This window comes from Macaca mulatta, chromosome 15 (genome assembly GCF_049350105.2).
Source record: "Macaca mulatta isolate MMU2019108-1 chromosome 15, T2T-MMU8v2.0, whole genome shotgun sequence".
In the NCBI taxonomy this organism is placed as follows: domain Eukaryota; kingdom Metazoa; phylum Chordata; class Mammalia; order Primates; family Cercopithecidae; genus Macaca; species Macaca mulatta.
This window is the reverse complement of record NC_133420.1, coordinates 5,326,467-5,353,736: the sequence shown is the minus strand read 5'-3', so window position 1 is coordinate 5,353,736 and position 27,270 is coordinate 5,326,467. Positions and strand designations below refer to the sequence as shown.

At 55.2% G+C, this 27,270-nt stretch overlaps 1 protein-coding gene and 1 non-coding gene across 40 annotated transcripts; both read right to left on the bottom strand.

Annotated features, from left to right (window-relative positions):
* Nucleotides 1–1,003: 1,003 nt before the first annotated feature.
* DPP7 (dipeptidyl peptidase 7) lies at nt 1,004–21,029 on the bottom strand. 39 transcript variants are annotated; one of them, XM_077967034.1, is made up of 16 exons: nt 20,805–21,029; nt 20,300–20,518; nt 6,068–6,264; nt 5,313–5,503; nt 5,116–5,229; nt 4,874–5,013; nt 4,537–4,700; nt 3,995–4,130; nt 3,840–3,921; nt 3,586–3,752; nt 3,378–3,438; nt 2,754–2,872; nt 2,516–2,672; nt 2,333–2,397; nt 1,432–1,806; nt 1,004–1,335 (listed from the first exon to the last, which is right to left on the bottom strand). In XM_077967034.1, the coding sequence occupies exons 4-16, from the start codon at nt 5,377–5,379 to the stop codon at nt 1,321–1,323; spliced, it is 1,662 nt and encodes a 553-aa protein (XP_077823160.1). In that variant the 5' UTR covers nt 5,380–5,503; nt 6,068–6,264; nt 20,300–20,518; nt 20,805–21,029; the 3' UTR covers nt 1,004–1,320. The 39 variants fall into 39 exon arrangements, 35 of the variants coding, with proteins under 35 accessions (XP_077823160.1, XP_077823168.1, XP_077823171.1 ...); XM_077967042.1 differs by having other exon boundaries at nt 1,432–1,502; XM_077967045.1 differs by having other exon boundaries at nt 1,432–1,502; nt 6,068–6,222.
* Nucleotides 15,615–15,715, bottom strand: LOC114672932 (small nucleolar RNA U13). Its single transcript, XR_003723457.1, has one exon. It is a non-coding gene; the product is annotated as a small nucleolar RNA U13 (small nucleolar RNA).
* Nucleotides 21,030–27,270: the final 6,241 nt, after the last annotated feature.

Here is a 27,270-nt window from a genome sequence, read left to right as displayed (position 1 = left end):
CCTGCTTTCCTGCAGGGCTGGCACTGAGGCGCACAGCTAAGGGATAACGTGGGCCCTCGGGTCAGGCAGCTCCCAGTGGCCTGGCATGGCTGTGGCCCCGAGCCCTGGGCTGTGGTGGCAGAGTCGTCCTCATCATCACTATTGCTGTCCCTATCCCAGGGCTGACCCTGGGCCTTGGCTGAGTACCCCCGACCGTGAACCAGGTGACCTCTTAGGGCCGTACCCCTCCACTCTCTCCTGTGAAAAATCCATCACCTTCACTTCCGGAAGACTTCCCCTCCCTGGGAAGCCAGAGCTGGTGACAGCACAGGGCAGGGCTACCTGGACCCAGCCCAGGATTGCCGGCCTTGTGCCCCCCTGTAGAGGTCCGGGCCCGGAGTGTGGGCCTCGGCTCTGTCCCCACAACTCCCAACATCCCACAGCAGCCACCTGTGTCCTCCTGGGGACAGTGGGAGTCCTGGGGCTTCCTCTCCTGCCTCACGCCGGGCCCTGACCCCGCACTCCTTCCTCTGTGTCTGGAAAGGTGAGAACAGCAGCTGTGATGCGGCCCTGGTGCCTGCCCCTTGTCACGGTGAGACCAGCGCTGCCCTCCTGGACCGGGTGCCCCATGGCCGGCTGAATGTGCAGGACTAGGGCAGCGGATGGGGCCTGAACAGCCGGAAAAGCTGCACCTTCTCCATCTCACCTGGACCTCTGAGACTAATGTGCTGGGGGCGTGGCCCCAGAGGGGAGGGGACAGCAGCTGCCTGCCCCTTGGGGGCCAAAAGCACTGTCCAGTGGCCTCCCCTGGAGGGGTCGCTGTGTGCAGAGGACGTCAGGGAAGGAGTCACCTTGGAGGTGTGGCTGCCGCCTCCGTCTGCCGCGGCTCAGCCCAGTGAGGCTTCCTTGGGGGGCAGTGCCCACCCTGGCCTGTGCGGGGTGCGCCGCGTCCCCTGCCCTGTCTCTGAGGGTCCCACTCCACAGCCCGCATGTGGGCCTCACAGAGCGGAAGGGGACATACATGGCCAGGCTTCCAGGCATTTATTCAGCTCCTTCCCTGTGCCTCCAGCTGCTTCTTGAGTGAAGCCCACGCGCTGGGCCGGCCACGGTGGGCTGAGCTTCGGGGACCCAGAAGGTGCAAACACAGGGCAGGGCTGGGGCAGCCTCCTCCTCCCTCCATTCACTCCATGAGGAGCCTGGAGACCCTTCCAGTCCTGTGCTCAGAGGCTGAGTCCGGACGCCACACGCAGAGCTGGCTGCTGCTCACGCCTGGCTGCCTTTACCCACTCGCCGATGATGGTGGCCTCCAGCTTTCGTGCCTCAACCACAGAAACAGGATCTTCAGGGTGGGAGGCTCTGGGGAGCGGGCACGGAGAGGGCCCATCAGCCCCAGCCCTCGGTGGGCCTGTCCCACCCAACCCGCGACCACTGCCGGGCCACCTCACTCCACACCTGAGGTCGAGGTGGTGCGCGCCCCCCTGGATGGTGATGGCAATGACTGATGCGCTCAGGTTCCTCCGAATCTGTGCTCAGCGGAAAGAATTCCATCAGGTGAAGGAATAAGGCCACTGCCCAGCCTCCGTGGACCCATTGGAAAGGAGACATGAGAGGGCGGAGCCGAGAATCAGTGTCCGTCAAGCAACCATAGAGAAAACCAGCCAGAGAGGGAGGCGGGAAGTGACGAGATGGGGCACAACCGGGTAAGACAGCAACGGGGTAGGGGCCGGGCGAGGGGCCTGTGATCCCAGCACTCTGGGAGGCTGAGCAGGGAGATCGCTTGAGCCCAAGAGTTCCACAACAGCCTGGCAATACGGTGAGACTGTGTCTCTACAAAAAAACATGGTTTTTTTTTTTTTTTTTTTGAGACGGAGTCTCGCTCTGTCGTCCAGGCTGGAGTGCAGTGGCTGGATCTCAGCTCACTGCAAGCTCCACCTCCCAGGTTCAGGCCATTCTCCTGCCTCAGCCTCCCGAGTAGCTGGGACTACAGGCGCCCGCCACCTCACCCGGCTAGTTTTTTTTTTTTTTTTGGATTTTTTAGTAGAGACGGGGTTTCACCGTGTTAGCCAGGATGGTCTCGATCTCCTGACCTCGTGATCCACCCGTCTCTGCCTCCCAAAGTGCTGGGATTACAGGCTTGAGCCACCGATCCCGGCCAAAAAACGTTTTTTAAATTAGCTGGGCATGGTGGTGAGCGCCTGTAGCCTCGGTTACTGGGAGGCTTGAGCCTCAGAGGTTGAGGCTGCAGTGAGCCCTGATCTCGCCACTGCACGCCAGCCTGGGTGACAGAGCAAGACCCTGTCTCAAAAAAAACCAAACAATCTAATGGGGTCACAGGGCCCAGGCCAGGACTCACCCCGCCCCCTGCCCAGGGGTCCAGGTTCCCGTTGGAGAAGATGATGTTGCTGGCGGCTCTGAGATCTACAAGGGGCAGAGAAAGTGGTGACGTGGCCCCTCATGGGGGCTGTGAGCCGTGGGCAGGGGGTGCAGAGCTCAGGGCAGAAAGCAGGACGCTGCCCCGCCCCCGCCCCAGCCTTACCGCCCCCCCAGAAGCTGGTCAGCAGCCAGTCGGGACGGGGCCACACGCCCCAGGTGTCCAGGCAGTACTGCTGGCGGCGCTCATCCGTGAAGGGCAGGTCGGGGAACATATCGGTCACATTGTTGCTGGCGAAGGTCAGGTTGATCTCGGTGCAGGCCTGCAGGTGCCCCAGCCTGAGTCAGGCCAGCCCACGCCTGCCCGTGCCCCAAGTGGTTCCAGGCCACCCACAACCCCACACCTGGTAGTCCCAGGCCCTGGCATCGGGGCCGGTGCCGCAGCCGGTGGGGTCAGCACAGCTGCGGTAGAGCCGGTAGATGTCGTAGCAGTGCTCGGAGCCCGAGGCGTTGTAGACCAGCCCTGAGGAGGAGAGGCGCTGGGGCCCAGCAGCCACACACAGACACACCACGGGCTCCGGCCAACCTGTCCCCCCTCGGAAGGGTCCTGCAGGGGGTCTGGGGCTCTGGGATCTGTGTCCCAGTGAGGAAGGCCCTCCAGGCTACCTGCTTGGAGGTCAGTGGGCCTGTGCTGCCAGCCCTGGGCCTGTTGAGGGCCCTCCCACTCCCCATGGGGCAGGGTGGGGCCTGTTGCCCTCTGTTGCCCTCCATGCCTGGGGACTCCAGGGTCCCCTTGATCAGCACCCACCAAGCTGGACCTGGCTACAGCCAGCGCTGGGAGAGCCCCCAAGGATGGCCACTGCCTCCCCCAGGGCTTCTGGGAAGGTCGTGCTGTCCAGCCCACCACAGCCCTGGGGCAGGAGGCAGAGCCCCTGGCTGGGCTACGGATCCTCACCCCACCCGGCCCCAGAACCCAAGCCAAGCCTGGGGTCTCCACACTTGCCCATCTGGGGCCGGGGGAAGGGCACCTGCCAGCGCTCGCAGTCCCGTGATCCTCTGAGCCTCACTCAGCAGCCGGTCACAGCCCACCTGGAGTGCAGGGGCAGCAGCGACTCAGCGGGGTCCCCTCCACCAGCTCCGCCTCCCTGGCTCCCAGGATGAGGGTCAGGCCGCTGGCCACCAGCCTCGCGATGCTCCAGCTGGCCTCTCCGTGTGCCCCGGGAGGAGGCACCTCACCTTGACCGGGTTGGCAGGGAGGGGACCCAGGAAGTCGGTGGGGTAGGGGTAGTCCATCATGGCCAGCACGGTGAAGGCATTCCGGGCGAACATGAAGAGCTGGGTCAGGTCCTTCTCGTCTGACAGCGGCTGGCAGGTGCCAAACTCCCAGCGGACCCTGTCGTAGGCTGCATGGAAGGCGCGGAGACTCAAGCCTTGGACATAGCAGGCGCTGGGGCGGGTTGGGCAGTCGGGGGCGGTGGGGGGGGCCTCACCTCCCTGTAGGAACAAGTCCTTGATCTGTCCGAACGCTTCCCGCACACCCTGGGTGCACTTGGGACTCTGGCCCTCAAAGTCCTGGGGGAAAGAGACCGTGCTCACTGCAGCCCCTGTCCCTTAAGGGGCCTGGAGGACCCCAAGCCTCACTCACCGCCGTGACGTCCCGGAAGAACTGGTTGGAGTCGCCGAGGCCTGCCACAGCTAGAACGGGTGCGCTGGCTGCCAGTGCTCCCGCCACCAGGTGGGGGTACTTCATCCTCAGGTAGGCGCTGAGCATCCCCCCATAACTGAGCGAGGGACACAGGGTTAGGGCTGCTGCCCCCAACACCCCGTTTCAATCTCTTTCCCTCCTCAGGGGCCCACAGGTCCCACAAGGAGGACACTTCTGAGACCCACAAATTCTAACCCTGGGCCTGGGGCGGGTGCAGCCCTTACTGGGAAAGGCCGCTGGTGTGGCCAGCACATCCCAGCTGAGCAGGTGGCTGGGAGGACAGGCTGGGAGGGCTTCCTGGAGGAGGCAACACTAAGCCTGGAACCCCTGCCTGAGGCCTTAGGAAAAGGCAGTGGTGGGGGTCAAGAGGGGAGAGGCCGGGCCAGCGCGCAGCCACCTCTGCAAACAGTGGGGAGAAGGGCTGGGGTCGCTGGGTCGGGGCAGGGGAGGGAGGGGGTGCGGAGACCGGGGAAGGCGCCCACCTTCCACCGAAGGCGATGGCGGGGGCGTCCTGGGCCCCGAGGTCGCGCCGTAGCGCGCGGAGCAGCTCTGCAAAGTCGGCCAGGGCCTGCTCCACCGTCAGCAGCTCCGTGTGCCCGCGCTGCGTGGACCGCTCACCGAATGGCAGCGACTTCCCGTAGTAGCGCTGGGGGGAACTTGCCATGGAGCCCGGCCCGCGACCCCGCCCGGCACCCGCGTGCTCCGCGACCCCCGCCCGCGACCCCGCCTGGCACCCACGTGCTCCGCGACCCCCGTCCGCGACCCCGCCCGGCACCCACGTGTCCGCGACCCCCGCCTGCGACCCCGCCCGGCACCTACGTGCTCCGCGAAGACCAGTAGAGCCCCCTGCTCGGCCGCCAGCTCCGCGATGAAGCCCGAGTTGTTGGCGAAGGCCCACACGTCGCCCTCGTTCCCGGTGTAGAAGAAGATGGGCCCCTCGCCCCGGATCCAGAACCTGTCTGTGGGGAGGGCGGGTGAGGCGGGGGTGCTGGGGGGCGGCGGGGGCGGGTGAGGCGGGGGTGCTGGGGGGCGGCCGGCCGGGGCCGGGGCCGGGGTCTCACCTGACACCAGGAAGCGCTGGGGGAAGGTCTGGTTGCCGAAGCGCTCGAAGTTGAAGTGGTCCAGACGCTGCTGGAAGAAGCGCTCCTGGAAGCCGGGGTCCGGGGCGCTGCGGGCTGTCGGGGGGCGCGGACCTCAGAGGCGGGGCCGGGGACGGGGACGGGGACGAGAAATGGGCTGGGGGCGCCGCCACACTCACCCCCCGTCTGGAGGCCGCGCAGCCCGAGCGCAAGCAGGAGGACCGGGGCCCAAGCAGCGGAGCCCATGTCGCCTTCCGCGGGCACCCGTCACGTGGGCGGGGTCACGGGGCCGCCGGGGCGCGCTCCTCCCTCCAGGCCTCACGTGTTCCCGGCGCCCGTTGTTCCCATGGAGACCGTCGCCGTGGGGCGCCTGTGCAGTCGCTGGTTCAGCGCCGCGCCGGGGACTGTGCGCCCCAACACCCCGCGCCTCATGGCCGCTGCCCAGGGGTCCCTCCCGGTCACGGCGCGGGGAAGCCGAGGGCCCCTGGGGGTCCAGGTCCCTGGGCCACCTCCACGGCCTCCCGCCCCACTGACTCGTCCTCCAACCGCGGCCCCATCCGGAGCTGCGCTAGGGCGAGTCCCTGCTGTGCCGGCCAAGCCTTCCCAGCACTTGCTCCTGGCAGGTGTCCCACTCTAAGGCAGGGCCAGGAAAGCGGGGACCGTTCTGCTGCCCCTAAGGGCGGGAGGGAAAGGGTCCTAAACAGAGTGATGGCGCCCGAAGAAAGCGACCCAGGGTTTGTCCAAGCTACAGCAGGGGCTGGGCAGGTGGGGGGCGGGGCCTCGCAGGCGGCAGGAGTGTGGGGTGCCCCTGGAGGGTCTGGGCAGGAGCGGGATGTGGCCGTGTAGCTCCCAAGAGCTGGGATCGCCACCTGCCCTTCCGACTGGCACCCAGTTTGCCCACACAGCCCTGCAGGGACAAGGGGGGACCAGAGACCTCTGCTGGGAGCTGGGGCCTCCTCCCTGGGGAGCACCCAGAGGATGGAAGAAGTCACGTTTTCCCAGCATCCAGTCCAGGGCGTGGGTGAGGGGGCCATAGTGGTGAGTGCCAGACCAGCCACGTGGAGTCCTGCTGGGGATGCACATGGGCCACTAGCCAGGCCCAGAACAGGTGCAGAAGCAGCAGGGACTCAGCTACAGACAGAAAGAGAGTTACTCTGTCCCCCTCCCAAGACTGCCCTTGGCCACTTCCACAGCCCCTTGCATCACGGCCCCCCCCGCCTCACGCAGAGGCACTCCCATGGTGGGTTACTGGTGGCTGGGGCCCTCAGCATGGTAGCAGTGACCATCACGTCACACTGCAACATGAGGTCATCCAGGGCCACACACCATCCCCACCATGGCTCTCACATCTGGGCCCTGTCCCATCCCAATATAGGTCCCGGGCTGCCTGCCGGGACCCCCACAGGACGGGGTGAGAAGCAGCAGCAGCCCTCCTTAGATGTGGAAGTGCTCCATGGCGTCCCCCACCCCACACCTCTGCTCCTGTGGCTCCTTCGGGCGCCTTAAGTGGTCAGAGCTCCACCAGCAACCCTCACCCAGGATCGCAGCTCTGGAGACGCCAGCTAGGCCGAGAGCAGCCAGCCAGCTCCCCAGGCACACCAGGGCCTGGAGATGCCGCAGGCTTGGCTGGGCCCACAGAGGGGCCAGAGCCTCAGGGAGGGTTCCAGGGGCAGGGTTTCCAAGGAAGCCACTTCCCCTCTTGTCCATGGCCCAGGCCTTGATGCCCCTTCTGGGCAGCAGCCAGGGCCTCCCAAGCCAGGAAGAGTGGGCATGGGGCTAGCCAGCATGGCTCTGCTGGGGGTGAGGGTGGCCACAGCCCCCTGCCCACATCCCTGTGCTCACAGAAACATGTGCTGTATGGAATCGAGGTTTAAGGGATCTAGGCCTGTGCTGTTAATCTGTAACCTTAGCCCCATCCCTGTGCTTACAGAAACGTGCTGTATTGTCTCAAGGTTTAGGGGATTTAGGGCTGTGCAGGATGTGCTTTGTTAAAAATGTGTCTGCAGGCAGTATGCTTGGTAAAAGTCATCGCCATTCTCCATTCTCGATCAATCAGGGACACAATGCACTGTGGAAAGCCGCAGGGACCTCTGCCCAAGAAAGCCTGGGCATTGTCCAGGTCTCCCCCCACTGAGACAGCCTGAGATACGGCCTCATGGGAAGGGAAGACCTGACCATCCCCCAGCCGGACACCAGTAAAGGGTCTGTGATGCCGCGGATGAGTAAAAGAGGAAGGCCAGGCCTCTCAGTTGAGATAAGAGGAAGGCCTCTGTCTCCTGCATGCCCCTGGGAACGGAATGTCTCGGTGTAAAACCCGACCATACATTCGTTCTATTCTGAGACAGAAGAAAGCTGCCCTGTGGCTGGAGGCGAGACATGCTGGCGGCAATGCTGCTCTGCTACTCGTTGCTACACTGAGATGTTTGGGTGGAGAGAAGCATAAATCTGGCCTGCGTGCACATCCAGGCACAGTACCTTCCCTTGAACTTATTTGTGACACAGATTCCTTTGCTCACATGTTTTCTTGCTGACCTTCTCCCCACTATCACCCTGTTCTCCTGCCGCATTCCTCTTGCTGAGAGAGTGAAAATAGTAATTAACAAATACTGAGGGAACTCAGAGACCAGTGCCGGTGCAGGTCCTCTGTATGCTGAGTGCCAGTCTCCAGGGCCCACTGTTGTTCCTCTATACTTTGTCTCTGTGTCTTATTTCTTTTCTCAGTCTCTCGTCCCACCTGACGAGAAATACCCACAGGTGTGGAGGGGCTGGCCGCCCCTTCACTGGCACAGCAACCTGACATGTTAAAGGGTACAGCTTCTGCAGGAGGCCCTCAAGATCCGTTATCACCAGGGCCCTCGTCAGCCTGTGCAGGATACAGTAGGTCACCCAAGGGGCAAGTGGGCCTAGGCTGGCCATGCCTCTGCAGACACCCCCCAGTCTCTGCCCATCCCCGGAGCGGGACAGACGGACAGGTTGGCTACTGAGCCACCAGCTGAGAGGGTGAGAGGTCCCTGGGCAGGGAATCCTGGGAGCCAGGCCAGCAAGGGTGAGGGGCTGCTGAGCCCAAACCCTCCTCTCAAGGTCCATCTGCTCTCTCTAGACCATCTAGGCAGCTCCTCCACACCCCGATTCCTGCTGGGACACCCAGTCCCACCCTCTACGGCTCGCAGACTGGGGCCATGCCCAGCCAGACATCACGTCTGGGCTGCCCCTCAGACTGAAAGGCTGCCAGCAGGCCGCTGGCAGGTGGCTCCGCTGTGTGTGGCCGTGACCTACCGCATCTGCACTTAGAGCCGTGCTGGTCTGTGTGCTGAATTATACGTAATACAAAACTGACCACTTAACCACTTTCATGTGTTAAGTTTGGGGGAATTAGGTACATTCATGCATTCACAATACTGTGCACCGTCATCACTATTTTCCAGACGACCTCATCACCCCCAATAGCAACCGTAGCCATTAAACCATGGACCCCAGTCCCTGGCACCCACCGTTCTACCATTTGTCTCTGTGGCTCTGCTGACTCCAGGTATGTCATATCAGTGGAATCCAACAGTATTTTGTCCTCTGTTGCCCAGGCTGGAGTGCAGTGACAGGATCTCGGCTCACTGCAACCTCCGCCTCCTGGGTTCAGGTGATTCTCCTGTCTCAGCTTCTGGACTAGCTGGGATTACAGGAGCCCACCACCACGCCCAGCTAAATTTTGTATTTTTAGTAGAGATGGGTTTTCATCATGTTGGCCAGGCTGGTCTTGAACTCCTGACCTCAGGTGATCCGCCCGCCTTGACCTCCCAAAGTGCTGGGATTACAGGCGTGAGCCACCGCGCCCGGCCTGTTTTAGCCATTGTGAATACTGATGCGATGAACATGGGTGTGCAAATATCTGCTTTTGTTTTTTCAGACAGTCTCTGTCGCCCAGGCTGGAGTGCAATGGCGCGATCTCAACTCACTGCAAGCTCTACCTCCTAGGTTCAAGCAATTCTCCTGCCTCAGCCTCCCAAGTGGCTAGGATTACAGGCACACATTCACATGCCTGGCTAATTTTTGTATTTTTAGTAGAGATGGGTTTCACCGTGTTAGCCAGGATAGTCTCCATCTCCTGACCTCGTGATCCGCCTGCTCGGCCTCCCAAAGTGCTGTGATTACAGGTGTGACCTGCTGCACCCAGCCTGTGGTTTTGATTTTCGTCTCCCTAAGGATTAGTGATGCTGAACATTTTTCCTGTGTTGACCGGCCATTTGTCTTCTTTGGAAAAATGCCTATCAAATCCTTCACCCATTTTTGAATTGGGTTGTTTTTTGTTGAGTTTTACGATTTTTAAAAATCATCTGGATCGGCCGGGCGCAGCGGCTCACATCTGTAATCCCAGCACTTTGGGAGGCCGAGGTGGGCGGATCCCGAGGTCAGGAGATCGAGACCATCCTGGCCAACATGGTGAAACCGTGTCTCTACTAAAAATACAAAAAAAAAAAAAAAAATAGCCTGGTGTAGTGGCGGGCGTCTGTAGTCCCAGCTACTACGGAGGCTGAGGCAGGAGAATGGCCTGAGCCCAGGAGGCGGAGCTTGCAGTGAGCCGAGATCACACCACCGCACTCCAGCCTGGGCAACAGAGAGAGACTCCATCTCAAAAAAAAAAAAAAAAAAAAAATCATCTGGATCTCAGCCGGGCACAGGGGCTCATGCCTGTAATCCCAGCACTTTGGGAGGCCGAAGCGGGCAGATCACAAGGTCAAGAGATCGAGACCATCCTGGCCACCATGGTAAAACCTTGTCTCTACTAAAGATACACAAATTAGCTGGGCATGGTGGCAGGTGCCTGTAATCTCAAGTACTCAGGAGGCTGAGGCAGGAGAATTGCTTGAACCTGAGAAGCAGAGGTTGCAGTGACCCAAGACCGTGCCATTGCACTCCAGCCTGAGCGACACAGCGAGACTCTGTCTCAAAAAAGAAAAAAAGGCTGGGCGCGGTGGCTCAAGCCTGTAATCCCAGCACTTTGGGAGGCCGAGACGGGTGGATCACGAGGTCAGGAGATCGAGACCATCCTGGCGAACACAGTGAAACCCCGTCTCTACTAAAACTACAAAAAAAAAAACTAGCCGGGCGAGGCGGTGGGCGCCTGTAGTCCCAGCTACTTGGGAGGCTGAGGCAGGAGAATGGCGGGAACCCGGGAGGTGGAGCTTGCAGTGAGCTGAGATCCGGCCACTGCACTCCAGCCTGGGCGACAGAGCGAGACTCCGTCTCAAAAAAAAAAAAAAAAAAAAAAAAGGCTGGGCGCAGTGGCTCACACCTGTAATCCCAGCACTTTGGGAGGCCGAGGCGGGTGGATCATGAGGTCAGGAGATCGAGACCATCCTGGCTAACACGGTGAAACCCCATGTCTACCAAAAATACAAAAAATTAGCCGGGCGTGGTGGTGGGCGTCTGTAGTCCCAGCTACTCGGGAGGCTGAGGCAGGAGAATGGCATGAACCTGGGAGGCGGAGCTTGCAGTGAGCGGAGATCACGCCACTGCACTCTAGCATGGGCGACAGAGCAAGACTCCGTCTCAAAAAAAAAAAAAAAAATCTAGATCTCACTCCCTTGTCATATATGTGATTTGCAAATCTTCCTTTCTGTGGGTTGCTTTTTTATTCAGTTGATACTGTCTTTGAAGTGCAAAAATTATTATTTTTTGAAACAGAGTCTCACTCTGTCGCCCAGGCTGGAGTGCACTGGTGCAGTCTTAGCTCACGGCAACCTCCCTATCCCAGGTTCAAGCAGTTCTCTGCCTCAGCCTCCAGAGTAGCTGGGATTACAGGTGCCCACCACCAGGCCCGACTAATTTTTGGATTTTTAGTAGAGATGGGGTTTCATCATCTTGGCCAGGTTGGTGTTGAGCTCCTGGTCCGCCCGCCTCAGCCTCCCAAAGTGCTAGGATTACAGACGTCAGTCACCATGCCCAGCTGATGTGCAGAAATTATTTTGATGACATCCAGTTTGTCTGTCTCTTGTTGCTTGTGCTTTTAGTGTCATATCTAAGAATCTGTTGCCAAATTAAAAGTTGTGAAGGTTTACCCTCTATGTTTTTTTCCTGAGTTTTATAGTTTTAACTTTTTTTTGTTGTTTTGGGGGTTTTTGTTGAGACAGAGTCTCGCTCTATCACCCAGGCTGGAGTGCAGTAGCACCATCTCGGCTCACTGCAACCTCTGCCTCACAGGTTCAAGCGATTCTCCTGCCTCAACCTCCCAAGTAGCTGGGATTACAGGCATGCACCACCACACCCGGCTAATTTTTGTATTTGTAGTAGAGTCGGGATTTTACCATGTTGGACAGGCTGGTCTCTGTGGACGACAAGCCACCCAGGTGCTGAGGCAAGAGACCATGGGCACAAGCTGTTCCAGTATGATAAAGAAAATATATAGAATAAGAATAGTTAGGCTGGGAGCGGTGGCTCAAGCCTGTAATCCCAGCACTTTGGGAGGCCGAGACGGGCGGATCACGAGGTCAGGAGATCGAGACCATCCTGGCTAACACGGTGAAACCCCATCTCTACTAAAAAATACAAAAAACTAGCCGGGCGAAGTGGCGGGCGCCTGTGGTCCCAGCTACTCGGGAGGCTGAGGCAGGAGAATGGCGTGAACCCGGGAGATGGAGCTTGCAGTGAGCTGAGATCCGGCCACTGCACTCCAGCCTGGGCGACAGAGCCAGACTCCGCCTCAAAAAAAAAAAAAAAAAAAAAAAAAGAATAGTTATGGCCAGGTGCAGTGACTCATGCCTGTAATCCCAGCACTTTGGGAGGCCAAGGCGGGCAGATCACAAGGTCAGGAGATGGAGACCATCCTGGACCCTGTCTCTACTGAAAATACAAAAAATTAGCCGGGCGCGGTGGCGGGCGCTGGTAGTCCCAGCTACTCAGGAGGGTGAGGCAGGAGAATGGTGTGAACCCAGGAGGCAGATCTTGCAGTGAGCCGAGATCACACCACCGCACTCCAGCCTGGGCAACAGAGAGAGACTCCATCTCAAAAAAAAAAAAATTATACTGGAAAGAGATTATAGATATGATGATATGTGAATATTATCAATCATCAGTGTGTAGCATTACTCTTTATTCCAATATTATGATAATCTCTGTTCTACAATTATAACCTAGGAAAAACCAGGCCATACAGAGATAGGAGCTGAAGGGCACGGTGGGAAGTGACCAGAAGGCAAGTGTGAGCCTGTGCCACGCCCGGACAGGGCCAGTAGAGGGCTCCTTGGTCCAGCGGTAGCGCCAGCGCCTGGGAAGGCGACCTTGACTTGGCGGACTTTGGTCCAGCGGCAGCGCCAGCGCCTGGGAAGGCGCCCCTTACGCAGCAGACCCGGAAAGGGAGTCTCCCTTTCCCCAAAGGAGTTAGAGAAGACTCTGCTCCACCACCTCTTGTGGAAGGCCCGACCTCACTCAAGCCCGCGCACAGCCATCCGGAGGCCTAACCGCCTCCCCGCGATGCTGCGCTTCCGCGGTCACCCTCCTGGTCCGCTGGCATGTTCCGCCCCGTACACCTGGCTTCGCCTCCTAGACAGCGGTGGCAGAATTAGTTAAAGTATTAAAGCCGCCGGGCGCGGTGGCTCACGCCTGTAATCCCAGCACTTTGGGAGGCCGAGGCGGGCGGATCACAAGGTCAGGAGATCGAGACCACGGTGAAACCCCGTCTCCACTAAAAATATAAAAAATTAGCCGGGCGCGGTTGTGGGCGCCTGTAGTCCCACCTACTCGGGAGGCTGAGCCAGGAGAATGGCGGGAACCCGGGAGGCGGAGCTCGCAGTGAGCCGAGATCACGCCACTGCACTCTAGCCTGGGCGACAGAGCAAGACTCTGTCTCAAAAAAAAAAAAAAAAAAAAGAAAGTATTAAAGCCGCTGATCTCTCCAAGAAATGCATATAGGAAATAATGACATAGGCTGTCCCCTCTCTCTCTCTCTCCCCGCCTCGGCTACCAAATAGGGAAGGGCCTCCTGTCTGGTGGACACGTGACTCGCGTGACCTTACCTATCATTGGAGATGGCTCACACTCCTTACCCTGCCCCCTTGCCTTGTATCCAGTAAATATCAGCGCAGCCAGGAATTAGGGGCCACTATTGGTCTCCATGCCTTGGTGGTAGTGGTTCCCTGGGCCCAGCTGTCTTTTCTTCCATCTCTTTGTCCTCTGTTTTTGTTTATTTATTTATTTTTTTTTTGAGACGGAGTCTCGCTCTGTGGCCCAGGCTGGAGTGCAGTGGCGCGATCTCTGGCTCACTGCAAGCTCCGCCTCCCGGGTTCACGCCATTCCCCTGCCTCAGCCTCCTGAGTAGCTGGGACTACAGGCGCCCACAACTGCGCCCGGCTAATTTTTTATATTTTTAGTAGAGACGGGGTTTCACCGTGGTCTTGATCTCCTGACCTCAGCCTTCTGAGTAGCTGGGACTACAGGCGCCCACCACCGCGCCCTGCTAATTTTTTGTATTTTTTAGTAGAGACGGGGTTTCACCCTGTTAGCCAGGATGGTCTCGATCTCCTGACCTCGTGATCCACCGGCCTCGGCCTCCCAAAGTGCTGGGATTACAGGCTTGAGCCACCGCGCCCGGCCCTGTGTCTTTATTTCTATGATCTACACATGAAGAGAAAAACCCACAGGCCCAGTACGGCTGGACCCTATAGTCTCGAACTCCTGACCTCGTGATCCGCTCGCATTAGCCTCCCAAAGTGCTGGGATTACAGAGGTGAGCCACCGTGTCCAGCCCAACTTTGTTCTTTTTCAAGATTGTTTTGGATCGCTTAGGGAAGTATTAACATCTTTTTTTTTTTTTTTTTTTTTTTTTTGAGACGGAGTCTCACTCTGTCGCCCAGGCTGGAGTGCAGTGGCCGGATCTCAGCTCACTGCAAGCTCCGCCTCCCGGGTCTACGCCATTCTCCTGCCTCAGCCTCCCGAGTAGTTGGGACTACAGGCGCCCGCCACCTCGCCCGGCTAGTTTTTTGTATTTTTTAGTAGAGACGGGGTTTCACCGTGTTAGCCAGGCTGGTCTCGATCTCCTGACCTCGTGATCCACCCGTCTCGGCCTCCCAAAGTGCTGGGATTACAGGCTTGAGCCACCGCGCCCGGCCAGTATTAACATCTTAACAATGTTGTCTTTCAACCCATGAACCAGGGGTCCTCTGCACTTATTTAGGTTTTCTTTCTTTCAGCAATGTTTTATAGTTTCCAGCGTACAGGTATTTCACCTCCCTGGTTAAATTTATTCCTTGGCATTTTACTCTTTTAGATGTTGTTGTAAAGAGAATCGTTTTCGCCGGGCGCGGTGGCTCACGCCTGTAATCCCAGCACTTTGGGAGGCCGAGGCGGGCGGATCACAAGGTCAGGAGATCGAGACCACGGTGAAACCCCGTCTCTACTAAAAATACAAAAAATTAGCCGGGCGCGGTTGTGGGCGCCTGTAGTCCCAGCTACTCGGGAGGCTGAGGCAGGAGAATGGCGGGAACCCGGGAGGCGGAGCTTGCAGTGAGCCGAGATCGCACCACTGCACTCCAGCCTGGGCGACAGAGCAAGACTCCGTCTCAAAAAAAAAAAAAAAAAAAAAAAGAGAATCGTTTTCTTCATGTCCTTTTTGGACTGTTTGTTGCAGGTGCACAGAAATGCAAGTGATTTTGTTGATACTATGTCCTGCAACTTTCTGAATTTCTTTACTAACTCTAGCAGCTTTCTTGTGTATTCTTTGGGATTTTCTATATGTAGGATCATGTTATCTGTGAATAGAGATGGTTCTACTTCATCCTTTCCATTTGAATGCCTCATTTCTTTTTCTCATGTAATTGCCCCTGGAGCCGAGATCACGCCACTACACTCCAGCCTGGGCAACAGAGCGAGACTCCGTCTCGGAAAAAAAAAAAAAAAAAAAAAATTAGCTAGTGTGGTGGCAGGCGCCTGTAGTCCCAGCTACTTGGGAGCCTGAGGCAGGAGAATTGCTTGAACCCAGGAGGTAGAGGTTGCAGGAGCGGAGATTGCACCACTGCACTCCAGCCTGGGCAACAGAGCAAGACTCCGTCTCAAAAAAAAAAACAAAAAACAAAAGGCCGGGTGTGGTGGCTCATGCCTGTAATCCCAGCACTTTGGGAGGCCAAGGAGGGCGGATCATGAGGTCGGGAGATTGAGACCATCCTGGCTAACACGGTGAAACCCCGTCTCTACTGAAAATACAAAAACATTAGCCGGGCGTGGTGGCGGCACCTGTGGTCCCAGCTACTCGGGAGGCTGAGGCCGGAGAATGGTGTGAACTCGGGAGGCAGATCTTGCAGTGAGCCGAGATTGCACCACTGCACTCCAGTCTGGGTGACAGAGTAAGATTCCGTCTCAATAAAATAAATAAATAAAAAAAATTTTAAAAACACACAAGCAGCTGGCTAGGTCACAGAGCGGTCAAGGAACCCTACGTTTCTGTCAGGACAAGAGAAAAGGCAAGTGGAACTGGGGGACCCTACTGTGTTTTTTGGTGTCAGATGGGTAATGTGCTGACTTTGTAAGAAGGTTTGAGGAAAGCACATCTCACATGAGTGGGAAACCAAATTATCACACTGATGAACTACAAAAGAATCGGTGTTTGGCCGGGCGCGGTGGCTCAAGCCTGTAATCCCAGCACTTTGGGAGGCCGAGACGGGCGGATCACGAGGTCAGGAGATCGAGACCATCCTGGCTAACACAGTGAAACCCCGTCTCTACTAAAAATACAAAAACTTAGCCGGGCGAGGTGGCAGGCGCCTGTAGTCCCAGCTACTCGGGAGGCTGAGGCAGGAGAATGGCGTGAACCCGGGAGGCGGAGCTTGCAGTGAGCTGAGATCCGGCCACTGCACTCCAGCCTGGGTGACAGAGCGAGACTCCGTCTCAAAAAAAAAAAAAAAAAAAAAAAAGAATCGGTGTTTACAGCTATTAATTTCCATCTGAGCACAACCTTGCTCCATCCCATACATTCTAGTAGTTTCTACTCCCGTTTTCATTCATCTCTAAGTATTTTCTACCTTCCCTTGTAAGTTCTTCTTTGACCCATTGGTTAAGAGTATATTGTTTAATTGCCACATATTTGCAAAATTTCCAGCTTTTCCTGTTACTCATTTCTTTCTTTCTTTCTTTTTTTTGTTTTTTTTTTGAGACGGAGTCTCGCTCCGTTGCCCAGGCTGGAGTGCAGTGGTGCAATCTCAGCTCACTGCAGCATCTGCCTCCCGGACTCAGGCGATTCTCCTGCCTCAGCCTCCCGAGTAGCTGGGATTATAGGCACGCACCACCATGCCTGGCTAATTTTTGTATTTTTAGTACAAATGAGGTTTCACTATGTTGGCCAGGCTGGTCTCGAACTCATGACCTCAGGTGATCCGCCTGCCTCAGCCTTCCAAAGTGCTGAGGTTTATAGGCGTGAGTCACCACACCTGGCCTCCTGTTACTCATTTCTTTCTTTCTTTTTTTTTTTTTTTTTTTTTGAGACAGAGTCTTGCTCTGTCGCCCAGGCTGGACTGCAGTGGCCGGATCTCAGCTCACTGCAAGCTCTGCCTCTCGGGTTTACACCATTCTCCTGCCTCAGCCTCCCAAGTAGCTGGGACTACAGGCGCCCACCACCTCGCCCGGCTAGTTTTTTGTATTTTTTAGTAGAGACAGGGTTTCATCACGTTAGCCAGCATGGTCTCGATCTCCTGACCTCGTGATCCGCCCGTCTCGGCCTCCCAAAGTGCTGGGATTACAGGCTTGAGCCACCGCGCCCGGCCCTGTTACTCATTTCTAATGTCATTCCATTGTGGCTGAAAAACATGCTTTGATGGATGGGCACACTAACTCAAGCCTACAATCCCAGTGCTTTGGGAGCCCCAGGTGGGAGGCTCATTTGAGAACAGGAGTTCAGGAGCCACCTGGGCAACATAGTGAGATCCCATCTCTACAAATTAAAATTAGCCAGGTGTGGTGGTGTGCACCTGTAGTCCTAGCTACTTGGGAGGCTGAGATGGGAGGATCACTTGAGCCCAGGAGTTCAAGGCTACATTGAGCTATGGATCATGCCACTGCACTCCAGCCTGGGAGGCAGACACACACACACACACACGTGGGTGTGTGTGTGTATATACATATTGTATCATTTCAACCTTTGAGGCTAGGCATGGTAGCTCATGCCTGCAATCCCAGCACTTTGGGAGGCTGAGGTGGGCAGATCACCTGAGGTCAGGACCAGCCTAACCAGCATGGCGAAACCCTTCTCTACTAAAAATACAAAAATTAGGCCAGGTGCAGTGGCTCACCTTGTAATCCCAGCACTTTGGGAGGCCGAGGCAGGCGGATCATGAGGTCAGGAGTTCGAGACCAGCCTGGCCAACACAGTGAAACCCCTACTCTACTAAAAATACAAAAATTAGCTGGGTATGGTGGCAGGCGCCTGTAATCCTAGCTACTTGGGAGGCTGAGGAAGGAGAATAGCTTGAACCCAGGAGGCAGAGGTTGCAGCGAGCTGAGATCGCGCCACTGCACTCTAGCCAGGGCAACAAAACAAGGAAAAAAAAAAAAAAAGAAAGAAAAAAAAAGAAAATGTATTAAAATTTCTTTTAATATATTTTAATTTATATTTAATATGTGGCCTAACACATGGTCTGTCCTGGAGGATGTTCCATGTGCTTAAAAAAATGTGTATTCTCTGTTGTTGGGTGGAGTGTTCCCTGTCTGTCCTGTCTAGTTAAGATTTTAGCACTGTCCAAACCCTCTATTTCCTTGTTGCTCTGCCACCTAGGTAAGTTTTCCATTATTAAAATAGGTTGAGTGACATCTACAACTATTATTGTAGAACTTATTTCTGTCTTCAATTCTGCCAATGTTTGCTTCACATATTTTGGGAGCTGTTCTTGGTACATACATCTTTATAATTGCTATAATTTGTTCATGAATTGACCCTTTTATTACTATGTAGTGTCCTTATATCATGTAATAATTTTTTGTTTTATTTTGAAATGAGGTCTTGTTCTGTTGCCCAGCCTGGAGTGCAGTGGTGCATAGTTCATGACTGCCTCAAACTCCTCGACTCCCACAATCCTCCTGCCTCAGCTGCCTGAGTAGCTAGGACTACAGGTCCTAATTTATTTTATTTTTTGTAGAGATGGGATCTCACTATTTTCACGAGGCTGCTTTTGAACTTCCTGCCTCACTTGATCCTCCCACCTCGGCTTCCCCAAGTTGAGATTACAGGCATGAGCCACTGTGCCCAGTCCATCCTTTTACTTTCAATCTATTTAAATCTACTTCTCAAAAGCATCTGGAATTTGACCATTCTCCTTCCTGAACCATATCTTCAATGAGATGTTTCCTGGTTCTCTGGCTGCCCCTGCCCTCCCCGCCGACCCCAATCTTCTCAGCCTGGTGGCACCCAGACTAGGCCTGACCCCTTCTTCCAACCTTTCCAGACGACACAAACCACCTGTACCAGGGACTCCTAACACCTGTCTCCCCTGGCAGACTCTGATACCGGCACCATCTGCCCACCAAGGTCTCCATGGTGCCTCCCAGGCATCTCACAGTGGGCAGATCCAAAACAGAGCTCCTCAGTGTCCCCAAGCCAGAGCCTGTGCAGCCTGTGCTGGCCCCTCCACCCGGAGACCCGCCCTGCTTCTCCCAAGGCCACTCCTGTGGAGCCCTCCTCCCCCCACTCAGCTTTTCCCACAGCCAGGCAGCTCTCCTGGCCTCCTGCCCTCCACTGTGTCTCCACCCAGCAGCCAGAGCAGTTTCGAAGTAAACATCTCAGACACCCAGTCCACGCCAAAATCTTCCCGCACACATCAACTGAACACTCCATGCTGCCTCTGTAGCAGGACAAGCCGCAGACAAAACCTCTAACACTGGGTTAAAGGAGGAAGTGGCTTTATTTGGCCAGGAGCTTCGGCAGACTTGTGTCTTAAGTACCGAGCTCCCTGAAAAAGAAATTCCTGGCCCTTTTAAGGGCTTCCGACTCTAAGGGGTCCACGTGAAAGGGTCGTGATAGAACGAGCAAGCACGGGAAATGTGACTAGGGGCTATGCATCAGCTAACAGAACAGAAAGTTTTACAATGCTTCCTCATACGATGTCTGGCATTTACAGATAACACAAGTAGTTCAGGTCAGGAGCTGATGTTATTATTATTTTAACCACCAGGGACAGGTGGTGGCGCCAAGGTCGTCTGGCTATTTATCTTCTGTTTCTTTCCAACCTTTCGATTTCTCCCTTTTCTGTCTTATAAACCAGGCAACGTGGGGAGAAGAGGGCAGCAGGAGAAATGGTGGTCTCCTTCCTTACCTCCAGGACCTGCAGGACCACGGCTGGACTGAGCCAACCCTCACTCCATCTCCCAGCCGTGGGAATTTCACCGTCCCAAATATGCCAAGGTCCTCCTTGCCTCAAGCAGTTTCGCTCAGGCTCAAGTGAGCCTCTCCCCACCCTGCCCTGCCAGCAGCTTCTCAGCCCTGAGATCTCGCCTTCAGTGCCACGGCGCCCCCTTTGCCCTCAGGACTAGCCACTGTTCTTCCCCAGGGCCCTGCTCTTTTCCACACAGGACGCACATATGCCACCTGCCTCTGCCCGTCTGTGGCTGGCTTCTCACCAGCCTCTCCTACAAATCTGTTTTATTCATCTCTGCACACTCAGAACTAAAACGGGAACTGGCCACGGTAGGCGTTCAAGGAGAATGAAACAAAGAATATGCCTGTTTCTTCCCAGCCAAGGATAGTTCGCGCCCCCAGAGACAGACACAAAAGGGACTCAGACAGGCATGCTCTGAGTTGAGGGTCTCAGCTGAATCTCAGTGACTCTCCGACTGAGAGTCTATAACGCCCTTCAGCCAAAGACCACTGCAAACACGCCTATAGGTAAACAACTTGGGTCTTTTACTGTATGCACTGTGTACAAACACACCAGGCTAAGACAGTGAGGTGTCAGCAACAGAGTGTTCCGAGGAAACTATTACAGGATTTCACCTGTAGTTGGGTGATTTGGGGGATGATCTAAGGAAGGAGGATATGCTTCTAGATTAGACGCACGCTGGAGCCCAGGAGGTCAAGGCCGCAGTGGGCCGTGATCGCCACTGCACTCCAGCCTAGGCGACAGAGGGAGACCTTGCCTCAAAAATATAAAAATAAAAGATTGGACGCTGTGGGAAGGTAAGAGGGTAATTCTCAACTTACGTTCGCTGCACGTGACAGGGTGAGCTGTGCGTTCCTTGCTTAGAATCAAGAAAAGGTCTTGGTTCATCTCACTTTATCGTGGCGTCTGCGTGGCGCTTCATACCTCACAGAACAGGGGCTGGCTACGAGGGTCACACCAGGCCACAGTAAGCGTCAGGGGCCGCTTGCCTTCTTAGGAGCACCAGGTCCAGAGGTTTCCGCTCCAAGAGGGACCGGGGCCTGGGCAGAAAAGCAAACGAAGCCCAGACAACCTGCTGGGGCTCCCTCTTCCCGCCACCACCGCCCCGCACAATTCGGGCCGCTGAGACTGGTGCAGACGCGCCGACCACGGATGCCCCGGCCCGGAAAGCCCATTAGCACATTTGCCCCTTTTCGCGGGGAAGGGGTGGAGAGGGCAGCGTCGAGGGAGTCGAGTCCGCCCGCCCAGGCCCCGCTGGGAGCCGCAGGCTGGGAGGGCGGTGGGTACAGCTGCCCCTGGCCTCGGTCAGTCCGGCGCGGCCCTCACCCTGCAGCACAGGCGCCGCCGGCAGCTCTTGCTGTTGCCGTAGCTCTCTCCAAAGCTCTGCGTCACCGAAATGAAGTTCTGATGAGGCAGCGGCGGCGAATGCGTGGAAGGAGGCCTCGAAGAACCACCAGCGGCATCAGGAGAGCCCGTCCTGAAAAAGACCTAGAGCTCCGCCTCTCCGAGACTCGCGGGCAGCCATTGCGGCGCACCGAGCCGTCCGGGTGTGCGCAACGCGCACGCGCACGCAATGCGCCTCAACCCCCCCCCCCGCAGCCTACTGCGCCTGCGCCGAGCGCCCACGGCCTGCGGCGCCTGCGTCAAACCCCGTGGCTGTCGCCACGGCAACAGGGCGGGCCTTGGTTCCTCTTGGGGCGTGGCCGGTGCCTGGGATTCCAGCACTGTTCGCCCCGCGGGTCTGGATCTGGGTTGTTCTCGCCGCCTGTCATCGGACGGCACCGGCTTTGCCCACGCCCTCGCGAGAAGACGCTGACACCCGGGACCCGGGGAGGCTCCCGGGCGCCGCCGCCATGTTTTCAGGCAGCTCCAGCTCCCGGCTATTCAGTTCCGGGACCCACAGCGCGGGGATGGGGCTGGGCCGCCCTTGGTAGCCGTCCTGGGCTGAGGGCCACCCTGGCCGCGTGGTCACCGGCAAGAAGCCCAGGCGCGGCGTCGTGGGGGTCGAGGGAAGGACCGGACCCTCCCAGGGTCGCGGAACCGGCCGGGTGGAGCGTAGCTGGGCGGCACCTGGGCTGGGGTGGCCGCTAACCCGAGCTAAGCTGCCCGCGCCGCATCGCACCGTCCCCGGGACCCGAGCGCTGCGCCTGGACCGGGCCGAGCGAGGGGACCCACGCCATAGGCGGGTCGGGGCTTTCAGACCCGACTCCAGCCCTCGAACCCGGTAGCCTTGGAGGTCAGCAGCTTGAGATGACTGCGCTTCCTGCGCGCATCGTCCTTCACCAAAACGCCCAAAATGGCAAAAGCGGCGTCCGTGGCCGCCCGAGGCCCTCGCTGCCTGCGTTCTCCCCTTCCACACCTCACTCCCGGCCCTTCACCCAATCTCTTCTGGCCAGGCTGCCCCTGCCTCTTGGGAGATTCTGCTGCGCCCCACGGTCCTGGCTGTGGCATTTCTCGGTCTCTGGAGGGCTCGCCCGGCAACGACGTCTCATGTCTATAATCCCGGCCCTTTGGGAGGTCGAGGCAGGTGGATCACTTGAGATCAGGGGTTCAAGACCAGCCTGGCCAATATAGTGAAACTCCATCTCTATTAAAAATACAAAAATGAAGCCTGTAATCCCAGCACTTTGGGAGGCCGAGACGGGCGGATCACGAAGTCAGAAGATCGAGACCATCCTGGCTAACACGGTGAAACCCCGTCTCTACTAAAAAATACAAAAAACTAGCCGAGCGAGGTGGCGGGCGCCTGTAGTCCCAGCTACTCGGGAGGCTGAGGCAGGAGAATGGCGTAAACCCAGGAGGCGGAGCTTGCAGTGAGCTGAGATCGCGCCACTGCACTCCAGCCTGGGCGACAGAGCGAGACTCCGTCTCAAAAAAAAAACAAAACAAAACAAAAATGAGCGGGGTGTGGTGTCGGGCACCTGTAATCCCAGCTACTTGGGAGGTTGACTCAGGAGAATCGCTTGAACCTGGAAGACGGAGGTTTCAGTGAGCCAAGATCGTGCCACTGCACTCCATCCTGGGCGATAGAGCGGGACTCCGTCTCAAAAAAAAAAAAAGAAAAAAAAAATTAGATGTGTTGATGCCTCTAGTCCCAGCTACTTGGTAGGCTTAAAAGGTGGATCCCTTGAGCCTGGCAGGTGGAGACTGCAGTGAGCTAAGATTGCACCACTACACTCCAATCCTGGCAACAGAGTGAAATCCTGCCCCCCCACACACACACAAAATAATCCCAACTACTCAGATGACTAAGGCACGAGAATTGCTTGAGCCTGGGAGGCAGAGGTCACCATGAGCCAAGAATGCACCATTGCACTCCAGTCCCAGTGACAGAGTGAGACTGTCTCAAAAAAAAAAAAAAAAAAAAAAAAGGAAGTCAGTGAAATAGAAAGCGGAAAAACAACAGAAAATCGATGAAATAGAAAGCTTTTATTTATTCACTAATTTTTTTTTGAGACAGTCTTCTCTGTCGCCCAGGCTGTGGTGCAGTGGTGCCATCTTGGCTCACTGCAACGTCTGCCTCCTGGATTCAGCGATTCTCCTGCCTCAGCCTCCCGAGTAGCTGGGATTACAGGCGCCTGCCACCATGCCCGGCTAATTTTCATATTTTTTGTAGAAATAGGGTTTCACCATGTTGGCCAGGCTGGTCTCGAACTCCTGACCTCATGACTCGCCTGCCTAGGCCTCCCAACGTGTTGGGATTACAGGCATGAGCCACTGTGCCTGTCCAGGAATATAGGGTTTTAATATTCAAAAGTGAATTAATGTTATGTACTAAGTTACTAGACTAAAGCACAAAAATTACATTACCATCTCAAGAGATGCAGAAAAAGCATTTGACAAAATCCAATACCTGTTTACAATAAATATTTTTAACAAACTAGGGAAAATGAAAATGGGAACTTTTTTTTTTTTTTTTTTGAGATGGACTTTCATTCTTGTTGCCCAGGCTGGGGTGCAATGGTGTAATCTCAGCTCACTGCAACCTCCATCTCTGGGGTTCAAGTGATTCTCCTGCCTCAGCCTCCCAAGTACCCAGGATTACAGGTGCCCGCCACCAAGCCCGACTAATTTTTTTTCTTTTGTGTGTGTGTGTGTATTTTTAGTAGAGACAGGGTTTCACCATGTTAACCAGAATGGTCTTGAACTCTTGACCTCAGGTGATCCACCCGCCTCTGCCTCCCAAAGTGCTAGGATTACAGGCGTGAGCCACCATGCTTGGTCAGGAAAAATGGGAACTTTTCAATGCTTTTCCAGTAGCACTGGAAACAGTATGAGATGTCTGCTGTCATCATTTATATTGTCACGGTGCTGGGTTTCTATGCAGTCCTCTCAGGCAAGAAGAGAAATAAAAGGTGGCCAGGCACAGTGGCTCACACCTGTAATCCCAGCACTTTGGGAGGCCAAGGCAGGAGGATCCCTTCAGCTGAGGAGTTTGAGACCTTTGAGACCAGCCTGGACAACACAGTGAGATCCCATCTCTAAAAAATATATATATACGGCTGGGCGTGGTGGCTCACACCCGTAATCCCAGCACTTTGGGAGGCCAAGGCGGGTGGATCATGAGGTCAGGAGATCGAGACCATCCTGGCTAACACAGTGAAACCCCGTCTCTACTAAAAATACAAAAAATTAGCCGGGCATGGTGGTGGGCGCCTGTAGTCTCGGGAGGCTGAGGCAGGAGAATGGCGTGAACCCGGGAGGTGGAGCTTGCAGTGAGCCGAGATCGCGCCACTGCACTCCAGTCTGGGAGACACAGCGAGACTCCATCTCAAACAAACAAACAAATAAAAATATATATATACACAAAAATCAGCCGGGCATAGTGGTTTGTGCCTGTAGTCCCAGATACTTAGGAGGCTGATGTGGGAGGTTCACCTGAGCTTGGGGGATTGGGACTGCAGTTAGCTGAGATCATGCCACTGCACTCCAGCCTGGGTGACAGAGCAAGACCCTGTCTCAAAAAAAAAAAAAAAGAAAAGAAAAGAAAATGCTGGGCACAGTGGCTCACACCTGTAATCCCCACACTTTGGGAGGCCAAGGCAGGCAGATCACCTGAGGTCAAGAGTTCGAGACCAGCTGGCCAACATGGAGAAACCCTATCTCTACTAAAATACAAAAATTAGCTGGGTGTGATGGCGGGCACCTGTAATCCCAGCTACTCAGGAGGCTAAGGCAGGAGAATCGCTCAAACCTGGGAGGTGGAGGTTGCAATGAGCCAAGATTGCACCACTGCACTCCTGCTTGGGTGACAGGGTGAGAGCCTGTCTAAAAAATAACAACAAAAAAATCCATTCGGGAACGGGAACGCTAAGGAATCAAGAGCAGCAACAACAAGCTAACAGAACTAACTACGAAATGAACAAGTTCATAAAGATCACAGGGAGGACCAGAAGACCTTCATTCACTGCCAATTTTATTTATACTTATTAACAATACATGGTCTGAAAATAAAATTAAGAAGACAGCTTCATTCACAATTGCATAGAAGAATAAAATACTTTGGAGTAAAATTAACAAAATAAATACAAGACTTATACATTAAAATCTACAAAACATTGCTGAGGGAAAGCAAAGACAACCTAAAAAAAATGGGGAGAGATCTTATGTTCACAGATTAGAAGATTCAATATTCTGGTCGGGTGCGGTGGCTCATGCCTGAAATCCCAGCGCTTTGGGAGACCGAGGCAGGCGGATCACGAGCTCAGGAGTTCGAGACCAGCCTGGCTAAGAGACCAGCCTGGCCAATATGGTGAAACCCTATCTCCACCAAAAATACAAAAATTAGCCGGGCATGGTGGCAGGCACCTGTAATTTTAATCCTAGCTACTCAGGAGGCTGAGTCAGGAGAATTGCTTGAACCTGGGAGACAGAAGTTGCAGTGAGCAGAGATTCCACCATTGCACTCCAGCCTGGGTGACAGAGCGAGACTCTTGTCTCAAAAAAAAAGAAGATGCAATATTGTTAAGATACTAGTTTTCCACAAATTGAGCTATAAGTTCAATATTTTTTTATTTTTTAGGTGTTGGGCACCTGTAATCCCAATTACTCGGGGGGCTGAGGCAGGAGAATTGCTTGAATCCAGGAGGCGGAGGTTGCAGTGGGCCAAGATTGCGCCACTGCACTGCAGCCTGGGCAACAGAGAGAGACTCCATCTTGAAACAAAACAAAAAAGAGTTAGGGCTGTGCACACCGGCGCACACCTGTAGTTCCAACTACTGGGGAGGCTGAGGCAGGAGGATCACCTGAGCCCAGGAGTTGGAGGCTGCAATGAGCTGAGATTGAACCACTGCCATCAGCCTAGGGTGTTGGGAACAGGCCCCCCAAAATATGGCCATAAACTGGCCCCAAAACTGGTCATAAACAAAATCTCTGCAGCACTGTGACATGTTCATGATGGCCATGACGCCCATGCTGGAAGGTAGTGGGTTTACCGAATGAGGGCAAGGAACACCTGGCCCAACCAAGGCGGAAAAGCGCTTAAAGGCGTTCTTTTTTTTTTTTTTTTTTTTTTGAGACGGAGTCTCACTCTGTCTCCCAGGCTGGAGTGCAGTGGCACGATCTCGGCTCACTGCAAGCTTCACCTCCTGGGTTCACGCCATTCTCCTGCCTCAGGCTCCCAAGTAGCTGGGACTACAGGCGCCTGCCACCACGCCCGGCTAGTTTTTTTGTATTTTTAGTAGAGACGGGGTTTCACCATGTTAGCCAGGATGATCTCGATCTCCTGAGCTCGTGATCCGCCCGTCTCGGCCTCCCAAAGTGCTGGGATTCCGTGCCCGGCCTTTTAAAGGCGTTCTTAAACCACAAACAATAGTATGAGCAATCTATACCTTAAGGACATGCTCCTGCTGCAGATAACTAGCCAAACCCATCCCTTTATTTTGGCCCATCCCTTTGTTTCCTGTAAGGAATACTTTTAGTTAATCTACAGTCTATAGAAACAATGCTATCAGTGGCTTGCTGTCAACAAATACGTGCGTAAATCTCTGTTCCAGGCTCTCAGCTCTGAAGGCTGTGAGACCCCTGATTCCCCACTTCACACCTCTGTATTTCTGTGTGTGTGTCTTTAATTCCTCTAGCGCCGCTGGCTTAGGGTCTCCCCGACTGAGCTGGTCTCAGCACTGGGGGACAGAACAAGATCCTGTCTCTTAACAAATAAATTAGTAATACAGTCACACAAAGGTTGTTTTCTGACCATATTGAAATTAAAGTAGAAGTCAGTAGTGGGACTATATCTAAAAAATCTCCAAATATTGGAAAATTAAATAGTACACTGCTAAATAACCCAAAGTTAAAGAAGAAATCACAAGGGAAATTAGAAAATAGTTTTATTCTGGTCTGGCACAGTGGCTCACACCTAGAATCCCAACACTTTGGGAGATCAAAGTGGGAGGACTGCATGAGCCCAGGAGTTCAAGATCAGCCTGGGCAACATAGCAAGACCCCATCTCTAAAAAAAAAAAATTTGAAAAGAATTAGCTGAATGTTGTGGTATGACCTGTAGTCCCTGCTACTTGGGTAGCCGAGGTGGGAGGATTGCTTGAGCCTAGAAGGTTGAGGCTTTAATGAGCCACGATTGTGCCACTGCACTCCAGCCTGGCAGCAGAGGGAGATCCTGCCTCTGAAAAATTGGAAAAATAATGAGAAGAAGTAAATATCTGTATTTCATGTCTTATTTATTTATTTATATTTATTTTTTATTTTTGGGACAGAGTTTTGCTTTTGTCACCCAGGCTGGAGTGCAGTGGTGCAATTTTGGCTCACTGTAACCTCTGCATCCTGGGTTAAAGTG